At 59.4% G+C, this 12,381-nt stretch overlaps 6 protein-coding genes across 6 annotated transcripts; 3 read left to right on the forward strand and 3 right to left on the reverse strand.

Moving 5' to 3' along the window:
* Window positions 1-75: 75 nt before the first annotated feature.
* Window positions 76-1,305, forward strand: MAM_05350 (transcription elongation factor S-II; the record flags this gene model as incomplete). Its single annotated transcript, XM_040824148.1, has 3 exons — window positions 76-210; window positions 417-1,181; window positions 1,297-1,305. The coding sequence occupies 3 exons, from the start codon at window positions 76-78 to the stop codon at window positions 1,303-1,305; spliced, it is 909 nt and encodes a 302-aa protein (XP_040677860.1).
* Window positions 1,306-1,912: 607 nt separating this feature from the next.
* On the reverse strand, window positions 1,913-3,250 carry MAM_05351 (cysteine synthase 2; the record flags this gene model as incomplete). Its single annotated transcript, XM_040824149.1, has 1 exon — window positions 1,913-3,250. One exon carries the CDS (start codon window positions 3,248-3,250, stop codon window positions 1,913-1,915), a length of 1,338 nt encoding a protein of 445 aa, XP_040677861.1.
* A 327-nt stretch (window positions 3,251-3,577) lies between these two features.
* MAM_05352 (uncharacterized protein) lies at window positions 3,578-5,281 on the forward strand (the record flags this gene model as incomplete). The annotated part of the gene is made up of 3 exons (XM_040824150.1): window positions 3,578-3,914; window positions 3,997-4,973; window positions 5,072-5,281. 3 exons carry the CDS (start codon window positions 3,578-3,580, stop codon window positions 5,279-5,281), a joined length of 1,524 nt encoding a protein of 507 aa, XP_040677862.1.
* A 243-nt stretch (window positions 5,282-5,524) lies between these two features.
* On the reverse strand, window positions 5,525-8,964 carry MAM_05353 (alanyl-tRNA synthetase; the record flags this gene model as incomplete). The annotated part of the gene is made up of 3 exons (XM_040824151.1): window positions 5,525-5,695; window positions 5,788-8,396; window positions 8,577-8,964. 3 exons carry the CDS (start codon window positions 8,962-8,964, stop codon window positions 5,525-5,527), a joined length of 3,168 nt encoding a protein of 1,055 aa, XP_040677863.1.
* A 491-nt stretch (window positions 8,965-9,455) lies between these two features.
* On the forward strand, window positions 9,456-10,212 carry MAM_05354 (uncharacterized protein; the record flags this gene model as incomplete). The annotated part of the gene is made up of 2 exons (XM_040824152.1): window positions 9,456-9,690; window positions 9,758-10,212. 2 exons carry the CDS (start codon window positions 9,456-9,458, stop codon window positions 10,210-10,212), a joined length of 690 nt encoding a protein of 229 aa, XP_040677864.1.
* A 391-nt stretch (window positions 10,213-10,603) lies between these two features.
* Window positions 10,604-11,271, reverse strand: MAM_05355 (Chitin synthesis regulation, Congo red resistance, RCR protein; the record flags this gene model as incomplete). The annotated part of the gene is made up of 3 exons (XM_040824153.1): window positions 10,604-10,885; window positions 11,009-11,137; window positions 11,200-11,271. 3 exons carry the CDS (start codon window positions 11,269-11,271, stop codon window positions 10,604-10,606), a joined length of 483 nt encoding a protein of 160 aa, XP_040677865.1.
* Window positions 11,272-12,381: the final 1,110 nt, after the last annotated feature.

The following is a 12,381-nucleotide window of genomic DNA, read 5'->3' on the forward strand; positions in this document are numbered from 1 at the left end:
ACCGAACCGCGCGCACACACCTCAGCCCATCGACGCCGCGCACAGTCATCGACCCGTCATTGTCGTCGAACTGCCATGGATCAGCGAGAGCTCGAGTCGCGCGTAAAGGCGCTGACCAAGTCGGTTGCCGCCAACGAACCCCCCGAGACCGCCATCAAACTGCTCGAGTCGCTCAAGAAGGATGCCAAGCCGACCGAGGAGATGCTGAGGGTACGTTTCGTCGCCGCCGCCTCTTGTCGCTCGCGAGCTGGGCACGCCGTGGACTTGGCCGTCAGCATCGTGCTCTGCCTGCTCGCTCCACGGAGGCTGCGCGCAGACCCGTCACGTCGTCCCGTCCAGCAGTGAATGACCTGGCGTCGCTGTAGCCACCTCGTACTCCTTTGTCGTGGACACGTCTAACATGGCTTCTCCAACAGGCTACAAAGGCCGGTGTCTTCGTCGCAAAGCTTCGGGCGAACCCCAACAAGGAAATCGCCCGATCAGCCGCCGAGCTCGTCATCAAGTGGAAGAAGCTCGTCGAGCAGGAAAAGGCCTCAAGGGCGCAGCGGCAAAAGATGGGCTCGCCCGCATCGGCCCCCGCCTCGTCGCCCGTCCTCCAGGCCGGCCCCGGCTCTGGCCCCGGCGCCAAGAAGGCCTTCACCGGCGACCCGGAGAGGCGCAGCTTTGCCGCCGACGGCGTCGAGCTCAAGCGCACCGGCTCTGGCGTCCGAGACAGGTGCATCGGTCTCATCTACAACGGCCTCTCGTACAGGTCGACCGAGTCGGCGGACGATGTCATCGCCAGGGCCGTTGCCGTGGAACACGCCGTCTTCGTCGAGTTCAAGGAGGACGAGGGCGAGGGGTACAAGAAGAAGGTACGGTCTCTCTTCGCGAACCTCAAGACCAAGTCCAACAAGGACCTCGGCAAGCGTGTCATGTCGGGAGACATAACCCCCGACCGGTTCGCCAGGATGACCGACGAAGAGCTCAAGAGCGAAGACCAGCGCAAGAAGGAGATGGAGCTGGAAAAGGAGAACATGAAGAGGGCGCAGGTGCCCATGGCCGAGAAGAGCATCAGCGACAGCCTCGAGTGCGGCCGTTGCAAGATGAAAAAGGTCAGCTACACGCAGGCCCAGACGAGAAGTGCTGATGAGCCCATGACGACGTTTTGCGAGTGTATGAATTGCGGCCATAGGTGGAAGGTATGTTGAGTTGCGTGACGAAGCAGTTCCCCCTCCGCCTCCGTCGCCCTTTTTCTTTCTTCTTCCTTCCCCGCCTGAAGCTGCTTCATCCATGGGCTGACATTTTTGCGACTAGTTCTCTTGAACGTGGATCGCGCAAGTCCGCTTTGGCTGTGCAACATCTTTACGCAAATGGGGGACGGGAAGCACGTGAGGCGAATCCTCGGGTCTGGAGAGGCTAGCGTTTCTATTCGCTCTATAGTTTTTTTTTGTTTTTTTTTACCTCTCCCTTTTTTATCCCCCTCCTTTTTATCCCCCTCCTTCTCGGGGTGTTGGTTTGCATTTAGGAGTGCGGGTTGTCTGCGAGATGACGATGTAACCAGGCCGGGAGTTACAGGTTTGTTATACACCAGTTCAGCCGTATTTTCTCTTACTTGTTCTTTTTTCTTTTTCGCCCTTGTTTCATTTGTACATGATGGAGCGGGCGGGCCTAGATTCAACAATCCGGTCATGTTAGCTAGAAGAAGTCGGACGGACAGTTCGGGCAAGGGATCCGTCAAAGGCGTCGAGAGTTGCTCTTGCTAAACGATGAATACAGCAAGTGCCTAGAAGTTATAAATATAAATATCAAGCCCGAGGTGTGCGCCAAGGTCGCCGTCGCTCAATCTACCATGCCGTCGACGGGACTGTCTGCAGATTAGAGATTTACTATACCGGTGCCAAGATGTGTGTGGTGACCATTGGGGCTTTTCTCATTTCTCCTGCCCCGTGATGCCCAGCTCGCCAAACAGATCCGACGCCTCGTCGTCCTCGAGTCCCATGTCCTTGATGCTCTTCCAGAACTTGCTCAGGTGTCTGGTGCCGGAATCACAAAGCATCGTGACTACTCTGCTGCCCTCTGGCAGCCGCATGGCCGCGACCACGGCGGCCACGCAGTTGACGCTGCTGCTGCTCCCGACGAATATGCCGTCTTGCTCAACCAACCACCTCGCCATACGGCGGGCCTGCTCGTCCGTCACCTTGACCGCGTCGTCAATCAAATCCCGGCCTGCTTCAAAGTTCTCCGTCACGCGGTTGATGCCGATTCCCTCCACCACGGAATCGACCTGCTGCCGCCGGCGGGTGCCCTCCCTCTCCGTGTGCGAGTACATGACGCCGTGCTTCACCTTGTTGAACAAGCCGCTGCCCTGAGGGTCCGCGAGCACGATCCTCACGGCGCTCGCCTTGGCGTCGAGCTTCAGGTACCGGGCCACGCCGGCTATGGTGCCTCCGGTCCCGGCGCCGGCAACAAAGGCGTCAAGACGGCCGGCCGTCTGTCTCCAGATTTCTGGCCCCGTGGTGTCGAGGTGCGCGCGCCAGTTGGCCTCGCTCTCAAACTGGTTCGCGAAGAAGCCTCTGCTTCCGTCGGTCGAGTTGGCCGTGTGGGCGTCTGCCCGCCGCCGGGCCAGGTTGACAAAGTGGTCCGGGCTGGTGATGGGCGCGACGGCAACGCGCTCGACGGCGGCGCCGAGGTGGTGCAGCAGGTCCGACTTCTCGAGCGCCTGGTCGTCGGGCATGCATATGTGTGCCTTGTAGCCCCTTGCGCGGGCCAGCGTGGCCAGCGAGATGCCCGTGCTGCCGACCGTGCCCTCGTAGATGGTGTCGCCGCGGTGAGGCACGAGCAGGCCCGCCTCCTCGGCTTCCTGGATCATCTTCAGCGCCACGCGGTCCTTGGGGCTGTTGCCGGCCCCGTTGAGGAATTCTGCCTTGGCGAGCACGACCCGGCCGGTTGCCTTGGACAGCGACCCGATCTCGATGAGCGGCGTGTTGCCGATGCAAGCTGCGATGCCGGCACCGACACCGGGCTCTCCGCGGCTCGGCGACGGGGCTGGTTGCGATTCGCGGTCCTCTAGCTTGACAGGTTGGCCCCGGAAGAAACTGCTTCGCCGGCGGTCGCCTGGACGGGCTCGCGAGGAGCGGCGCGTGTGCTGGAAGCGGTATTCGAGGTCGGGATACAAGTCTTTGAAGCCGAGCGTGACGAGGATGCCCGCTGTGAAGGCCAATGCCACGGCTGCGGAGCCGTAGGCCTTGGGATGGTCACTCAGTGACATGTTCCGCGAGTCACGGAGTCACTTCTACAGACCGTGTAGATTTGTCATGTCGCCAGAGGGTGGTTGTTTTTTGATCTTGATTTTGTTTTGTCGTGTCTGTGCTTGATGTCATGAGAATGCGCACCAGCGAAAGCTCGAGTTCCCGCCTTCCTTCCCAATTTGGGAGCGCACGGACTCTGGAGTGCAGCCAGCCACTCAGATGACGGCACAAGGCGCCCAGGATCCACTCCATCCTGGAGCTTTCTCGCAGCACGAAAACCCAAACTCGACGTTCCCGAGAGCATCACGAAAGCCCGTGACGAGGGCTCGACTGGCATCTCGCCAGCCATGGACTCCCCCATCGTGGCCCAGCTCTTCCGGAAGCTCTTCCATAACCGTCCTGCAGGATGTCAAGCGCGAGCACGTCAATTGCGCCGGGGACTCGCTGCGGCAACGGCAACCCCGGGCACGTACCGGCACCAGCAGACCGCGTCGTACGCCACGCGAGCCTCACGCGACCGCGGCATGAAGTCGAATGAAAGCCGATGGCAGCAGAGAACAAATCTCCTGCCCGAAGACAGACGGGACGAGTTTGCGCAGTACCCTTACGTTTCCGCGTCGGAGCTGAAGCGGCGCAAGGAACGGCCAAGAAAGGTCAAGATGGTCCTCCGCGACTTTATCGAGGGTAATCGCCACCAACGTGCCGGGTCGTGTTTTCCCGCAAGCCCGGCGTGCTGTACTGACAACTCCGCTCTGACTCTGACCAGACAGCCTGTACAATCCCTCGTACGGCTACTTCTCCAAGCAGGCCGTCATCTTCTCCCCCGGCGAACCCTTCGACTTCGCCAGCCTCCGCGACGACCTCGCCTTCCAGTCGGAGCTGGGCCGCCGCTACACCTCGTTCGAAGACCACCTCGACGACACCGAGGGCGAGAACCCAACCCGCCAGCTGTGGCACACGCCCACGGAGCTCTTCCGCCCGTACTACGGCGAGGCCGTTGCGCGCTACCTCGTCACCAACTACCGCCTCACGACTTACCCCTACGACGACCTGCTCATCTACGAAATGGGCGCCGGCAGAGGCACCCTCATGCTCAACATCCTCGACTACATCCGCGAGGTGGATCCGCAAGTGTACGCCCGCACGCGGTACAACATCATCGAGATATCCGCCAGCCTCGCCTCCCTCCAGACCAGGCGCCTCTTGTCGACGGCCGAGTCGCGCGGCCACCAGGACAAGGTGGACATTGTGAATCGCTCCGTCTTCGAATGGGACCAGTACGTCCCCTCGCCGTGCTTCTTCCTCGCCATGGAGGTCTTTGACAACTTCTCCCACGACTGCATCCGGTACGACGTCGCCACCGAGGAGCCGCTCCAGGGCCACGTGCTCATCGACGGCGACGGCGACTTCTACGAGTTCTACGTCCACGACCTCGACCCCCTGGCCGCGCGCTTCTTCCGGGTCCGCCACGCCGCCACGGGGGGCGACTACCCGCGCCCGTACGCCACGAACCCTGCCCTCAGGTGGCTGTCCGGCAAGATGCCCTTTGCCGCCAACCTCTCCCGGGCCGAGTACATCCCCACCCGGCTGATGCAGTTCCTCGACGTGCTGGAGGAGTACTTCCCGGCCCACAAGCTGCTCGCCTCGGACTTCAACTCCCTGCCCCAGGCCGTGAGGGGGCTCAACGCCCCCGTCGTGCAGACGAGGTATCATCGGAGAATGGTGCCCGTCACGACGCCACTGGTGAGTCCGCCCGTCCAGCAAGACCCGGACGTAAAGTGCGCCATCCTCGTGTGCATGCCGTGCCGTGCCGTGCCGTGCCGTGTGCTGACAAGGCCCAGGTCCACCAGGGCTACTTTGACATCTTGTTCCCCACAGACTTTCGCATCGCAGAGGCCATGTACCGCGCCATCACGGGCAAGCTCACACGCGTCATGGCACACGGCGACTTCATGCGTCGCTGGGCATACGTCGAGGACACGGAGACGAGCAGCGGCGAGAACCCCCTCCTGACGTACTACAGGAATGCCAGTGTCCTCGTCACCGTCTAGGATTGCATGTCCCGTGGACCAAAAAAACACCATACTGGACACTTGTGCCATGAGAATAAGTCAATCGAATAAATAAATGAAATGAAAATCTCTTCTTCTCGCCGTGACGCACCATGCAAATCTAATCCCAAGGTATTCGCCGCCTCCCCGTACTTTTAAACAACTCGTCCGTGGCATTGGTAAATACACAGGCGCCCACGGTCCCATGAACAAGATAAACAAAGACACCAACACCCGCAATGCTTAAAGTCTCTCCACGAGCCACTTCGTCGCCGCGTCGACCGCCTCGTCAATGTTCTCGGGCTTCGTGCCCTGCCCCTGGCGCGTGGGCTCCTTGCCGCCTGACCGGCCGCCCAGCACGTCTGACACCACCGACGCCCATTGCTCGGCGGTGACGCCCTTGGACGCAAGGGCCTACGCGGCGAGGAAGAAGAAGAAGAAGAAAAAGGTCAGCCGCGACATCCATCCAGTTAGTTGACTTGACTTGACTTGGAGAGGGAACCTACAGATCCGACGTAGACGCCGTGCACGACGGCGCCTTCTTCCCGACTGCCTCCGAATATGTACACCGACTTGGACTTGTCCTTGGCCTGGAAGTGCTTCAAGACCTCCGTCAGGGCCTTGACGTTGGCGCTGATGGGGAGACGGCCGACGTAGTAGTCGGCGTCCTTCTTCTCCTCAAAGTGCTTGACGACGCAGCCTAGCGCGGCGCCGGCCTCGGCCTTCTGGCGCTTCTTCTGCTCGGCGACGACGGACGTCGCAATCTTCTGGAAGCGAGCGTTGAGCTCGTCCTTGGTCAGCGTGGAGATGACGAGCTGGCTGAGCTCCTGGGAGATGAGCTTGACGTGGGCATCCTTTGCCGGGCCAAAGGGCATGGCCTCGAGCACGTCTAGCTTCTTGGAGAAGTCGGCTGCTTCGCGCTGCACCTGGTGCGCCGCCTCGCCCGTGTACGCAATGATGCGGCGGATGCCCTTGGCGATGCCGCTCTCCTCGACGAGAACGAGGTCCTTGATCAGACCGGTCTGCTCGACATGCGTGCCGCCGCAGAACTCGACGCTGTGCTGGCGCCACTCCTGCTTCTTGGGGTCTTTGAGCAGGGTGTCGACGTCCATGCCGATGGAGACGACTCTCACGGGATTGGGATACGTTTCGCCAAAGACGGCCCGGACGCCCTCGATCTGACGCGCCACGTCCAGGTCCACGTCTTTGGAGAAGATCTTTGCGTTGCGGCGAATGTATTCGTTGCTGAGGGCCTCGATCTTGCGGAGCTCCTCAATCTTGACCTGGCTCTTGTGTGAAAAGTCGAAACGCAGCTTCTCGCTGTCCACCAAGGAGCCCTTCTGGTTGACGTCGTCGCCGAGAACCTCCCTGAGGGAGTGGTTCAGGATGTGCGTCCCGGTATGGTTATTGCGGATGGGAGAGCGACGAAGCTCGTCGTACTCGCAAATCACCTGGTCCCCCGTCGACAGCGCACCGTACTCGACGTAACCGCTGTGCAGAATGAAGCCGCCGTAGTTTTGGACATCCATGACCTTGAACTCGGCAACGTCGTCAATCACGATTCGGCCAGTGTCGGCAACTTGGCCGCCAGACTCGGCATAGAAGTTGGTCTTGTCCAGCAAGACACCAACGGCGGTTCTCTCAGGCAGGTCCTTGGTAGAGGTGTGGAACGTCTTTCCGTCAAAGATGAGCTGAACCTTGCCCGTGCTGTCGCCCTTGACAAACTTTGCATCGTCGTCTGTTCGGGCAACCTTTTGCTGGTCGAGGTGGGCAATCTGGTGAACATCAAGCTTGGCAAACGTGTCGACGGACGCCTTGACAGCCTTGCTGGCTTCGCGAGCCTTCTCCTTGGCAACGTTGACCTCATTCTCGTCAATCTCGAGGCCACGCTCCTCGGCCATGATTTGGGTCAAATCAACCGGGAAACCAAACGTGTCGTACAGGCGCCAGACAACATCGCCACCAAGTTTCTTGACACCGTCTTTGGCCGCCTTGGCCGCATACTTTTCAAACTGCGCCTCACCACGGTCCAGCGTTCGGGCGAAAGCCTCCTCTTCCTCGTCGAGAATTTCCTTGATGTCGAGCTGCTTCTTGACGAGCTCAGGGAACTGGTCGCCCATGTGAGAAACAAGAGCGGGAAGAATTTTGGAGAAGAAGCAGCCAATCTCGGCATTGAGGTACTTGCGCGCATACCGCACGCCTCTTCTGAGGATTCGTCGGATGACGTAGCCGCGACCGTCGCTGTTGGGGACGGCACCGTCCGTAATGGCAAAGGAAAGCGTTCGGATGTGATCTGCAATCACCCGATAGGCCGTGTCGATACCATCAGCATCGTCCTTGCCGTACCTATCCGAGTAGGGCCTCACGCCAGTGACTTGTTGAATCTGGTTGAACAGAGGGGTGAAGCAGTCGGTGGCATAGTTGGAGTCGGTCTCCTGGAGAGCGGAAACCATTCGCTCGAACCCCATACCGGTGTCGATGTGCTTCGCGGGCAGCGACTTTAGGCTTCCATCCTTTTGGCGATCGAACTGCATGAAGACGAGGTTCCAAACCTCCACCACCATGGGGTCGTCCTTGTTGACAATGTGAGCCGCATTCCGGCCACCGATTTTGTCGTAATGGATTTCACTGGAAGGTCCGCAGGGGCCCTGGTCGCCCATTTCCCAAAAGTTGTCCTTCATATCTCCGGGGACGATCTGATCCGCAGGCATGCCGATATCCAGCCACAACTGCTTGGCCTCCTCGTCGGGGGGCAGGCCAAGCTCCTTGTTGCCCTCGAAGTAGGTGGCGTACAGTCTCTTGGGGTCGAGGCCGTAGACTTTTGTGAGAATCTCCCAGGCCATCTCGATGGCCTCCTTCTTGAAGTAGTCGCCAAAGGACCAGTTGCCCAACATCTCGAAGAAGGTGTGGTGGTAGCTGTCCTTGCCGACATCGTCGAGATCGTTGTGCTTGCCGCCGGCACGGATGACTTTTTGACTATCGGCCGCACGCTTGAGGTTGGACATGGGATCGGACTTGTTGATGGTGCCGAGGAAGATGGGCTTGAACTGGTTCATGCCCGCGTTGGTGAAGAGCAAGGTCGGGTCATCGTAGGGGACGACAGAACCCGAGGGCACTGCACGACGTCAGCGTGGTTTGCTTCAACCGGTGCCATGGCGGGATGTGACGGAAGAATTTGTGTGCTTCCAATAGAAGAAAAAAGGGGGGGAATAAGAAAACAATACAAAACAGAATTCAGGCTGTGGTTGACATGGCGCAGCAAAGTGAATCGAGGAGGGGCAATTTGTTTGCGTACCGATCGTGTGGCCCCGCTTCTCCATGTAGTCAAAAAAGGCCTTGCGCACCAGCGCAGACGGCCACTTGAGCTCGCTCATGTTGGCGGATGATGATGATGATGATGATGGTGGTGGTGGTGGTGGTGATGATGATCGGCGCAGCTCGAAAAGTGCCACGGCCGAAGTGTGCAGTGATGCCGAGCGTGTCGCGCGAGACGTGTGGAAGCCCGGTGTGCGGACGTGGGGGGTTTTGTAGAAACTTCTACAAGAATGAGTCGAGACAAATGCGGAAGGAACCGAAGGTACAAAGGGGCCAGCAGTGCCAACGTCAGCCGCCATCGCCGTCGCCGTCAGCTTGACCATCCGTCTGACAGCGCGAGAGCCGCCACCGAGACCGACAACAAGCATCTGGCCTGTCTATTCTCGTCAATCAATCAATTCGTCAGTCGCTAAGTCAGTTTTGCAGTCGATGAGCTGCCACCCCAGTTCACCGGAGTCATCAGACAGTCAGGCTCGACTCGCTCTCTCTCGCGCTCTCTCTCTCTTTCCGCCGAACAAACGCCTTTGTTCGCTGTGCAGACGACGCTCCCGGCACCCATCAAGCAAGCCGTCGCGACAAAGAAAAAGATAAAGAAAATAAATAAAAATCTCGCCGGTTTCGCCAAGGCGCACCCAGTCCGCATCGGCGCCCTGCCTGTCGCTCGGCAAAGCACCTCGAACGTCCCCAAGAGCCAAGTTTCCTCATCGGCCGACGGACCGAAAGGCGTGCGTGCGCGTGGCGTGGATGCAAAGCAGACGCCGCGTCGCGCCTGTGCAGCCGTGCGGGAGGAGGTCAAGGAAACCGCAGGTCGTCTTCTTCAAACGCGAGCACGCAGCGGCCGCTGTTGAGGCAAATCAGGATGATGGTTCAGGGGAGCCCAGCCCACCTGCTCCCGCCCCATTTCGCCGCGTCGTCCGCCGAAACCCACCCCGCCCCAGGCGCCAGCCGCGCTGTTCCAGGGGCGCTGCCGCAGCGCGACGGCGGCAGCAGCCCCAGCGACACCGCGATGCAGCCGCCCTCGGTCCTCGGCAAGAGGAAAGCAGAGACGCAGGATAACGAACGGCTTTCCAAGCGCCTCAGCCTTCTCAATCTAGGTACGCGCCCCAGCTGTCCGAGGCAGTCCGCGTCTTGTTGCTCCTGTCTAACCTGGCCTTGTTGCAGAACGATCCGGCAACAAGCTCTACGTGCCCGTCGAGACACCCCATCTACCCGCGTTGCCCAGTGCAGCACAAACTGCCTCCCAGCCCTTGGAGCACATGGAACTGGACGACTCCAAACACAAAGTATACATTTACAACCTGGACGACGAACTATCTTCCGAAAGCAGCGACGAGGAGGGAAGGCTCGTCTTCCTGCCTGACATCCGGAAACACCTCCGCGAAAGCCGCATCCCCAAACAAGTCCTAGCCAACAGGGACGGAGAGCTCGCAGGCATGCAGCTAGTCCTGTACAAGGAGCCCGCATCCTTGTTGGTGCCGGAACACAAAGACGGCGCACCAAGCGCCGTCCTCGAGGCGAAGCAACGCATCAGGGAGAAGCAGAAGCTCGACCACAACGGCGCCTCAAGTGCCACCACCAGCCAAGTCGCTGACGAAGAAGCAATGGACGTGGACTGACACCATTTTGCCTCCCTTTTTTTTTTGTTCTTTTATTGTCCTTCATCTCGGATAACAGGCGTTTTTTTTTTTTGGAACTCATGCCACGTGTACATAATATGTTCTTGGTAGCGATTAATGTAGCGTGCAATATGGAATTTAAACTCCCCCATGTGTCCAATTTCGCATGCCGAGTATCCCAACAGCGCAGCCAAGGCCACGGGCATAATGCCAACGCTGCAAACAGCACATACAATCTACCAGTCGTTCTCCCCTCCGCCCGAGTCTGCCCACCTAAACGTAAAATCCAGCGTCTTGGCCCAGCAGTAGACACGCCGAAAATGAAAAACAGCAGCAAGGTCGTAAATCAAGAGGTGGGCCTAGGTAAAAAGACAAAAAAGACGTAAGAATGCTAGCGACCCAGAGGCGGCCCCGGAGGAGGCGCATACTCGGGCGCAGGATTACTCTCGGGCACCCTATGTGTCGCCGTCCGGTTCTGAAGAGGATCGATCTTGGAACCGCCCGGCGGGCCCGAGTACATGGGCGGGCGGTTGGGATCGTACGCCGGCAGAGGCATGTCGTTCATGGGGTAGACGTTTTGGTGGCCGGTTTGCTGGGGCGGGTAGTAGGCGAACTGGTACTGCGGCCACTGCTGAGGGTAGGTCGGCTGGTAGGAGCGACGACTAACGAGACACTGCCGGCCGGGTCAGTCAGTCAGTCTGGTTCTGGTCGTTTCCAGCTCCGATGCGGACACGGAGAGGGGGAGGGAAGAGGGGGAGGGCCGCTGGGCCACGGCGCAGGATGATGCAATGCGTACTCGGTGGTAAGCCAGCGGCTGGAGGCCCTTTCGGATGCGCGCCCTGGCGTGGTAGTACCCCCCGATGAGGTAGCCCAGGATGAGGGCGAAGATGACGAGGAAAATGACCCATCGCACGATGATGCCGGTCTGGGTGGAGGGTTGGTCAGTTAGCCTGGTGCGCGCCGCCGTCAAAGGGCCAGTCTGCGGACCTTGGTATGCCACCACGGGACGTAGAAAGTGTCGCCGTTTTCAGAGATGACGTCTCTCGCAGCCACGGCCATGGTCGCGTCACTTTGTCAATGTGTTCAATCGGCGGGCGCTGGTCGCTTGCTGGAGTCGAGGGAGGAGGGGGGAGTCTTGGGTTTCCGCCGGCGATGGACAGGAGATGAAGGATTTGTAGGGTGAGGGCGAGGGCGAGACGAGACGAGACGGACGTGAAGGAAGGCTATCGCAGGTTCGTTCGGCTACAGAGTCATATCGAGGCGGCAGCACGACGCCCCGTCCCCGAGTGGCTGTGCGGTTGCTTTGGAGGCGGTCTCTGGCACTCGGAGTCGCAAGATGAGAGGTGTCTTGTTTCACCCTGGGCGACGGCGGAAGTGCGAAGTGCTGGCACCACTTGTGGGGCGGGTCACGTCGACTCGTTAGTCAGATCCGTAACGGACAAGTTCGCTTCAATATCCGTGATACCAAACGACGGGTACCCATGAGATGGATGAGTTGTTATTATCCACCCGGCGGCGGTGCCTCTTGGCATCAAATGGTTGACTTGCGACGACTCGAGGTGCAAAGTCGGCTCGGCGGGCGGCTGTTGGGCGATGATTGGGAGGCCCATCAGTTGACCGTGCGTCAGTCCTCGACACAGTGTGTGGTGGTGACCTTTTGTGTCGAACGCGAATCGTATTCGAGGCTTGGATTGCCAAGAAACGCAGTGCACAATTGCGGTCAATTACTCCGTGCCTGATTACCTACCTAGGTACTTAATTACTGCCTGGGTACCCGGCAAGACGTGCGTGGCCTCGCCAACTTTCCCGAGGCTTATATAATCCTGCCTGAAGTACGTACCTACTTAACAGGTACCTAACCTATTCCGACTTGAGTACTCCGTAGGTACTCCCGAGTCCGTACTCCGTACAGAGACCAGAGACACGCAATCGCCATCTCGGCCAACCCTAAAACCTAATCTCCAACCAGACACGTCTCGCATTCAATTCATTGCTTGCACCCGCCCACACGGTACTTAATGTCCGCCAGGGTGAAGGGTGAAACGGACCTTCGGAAAAGTCGGCTCTTGCTATCAACCGCTTCTACAGAGCACCGGCGCGGGACCTCTACCAGTTCAAAGTTTTACTCCAGCAGCCTTGCAGGATGCTCGTGCTATCCCCCCCCCCCCT

Source organism: Metarhizium album, assembly GCF_000804445.1.
Source record: "Metarhizium album ARSEF 1941 chromosome Unknown scaffold_13, whole genome shotgun sequence".
NCBI lineage: Eukaryota > Fungi > Ascomycota > Sordariomycetes > Hypocreales > Clavicipitaceae > Metarhizium > Metarhizium album.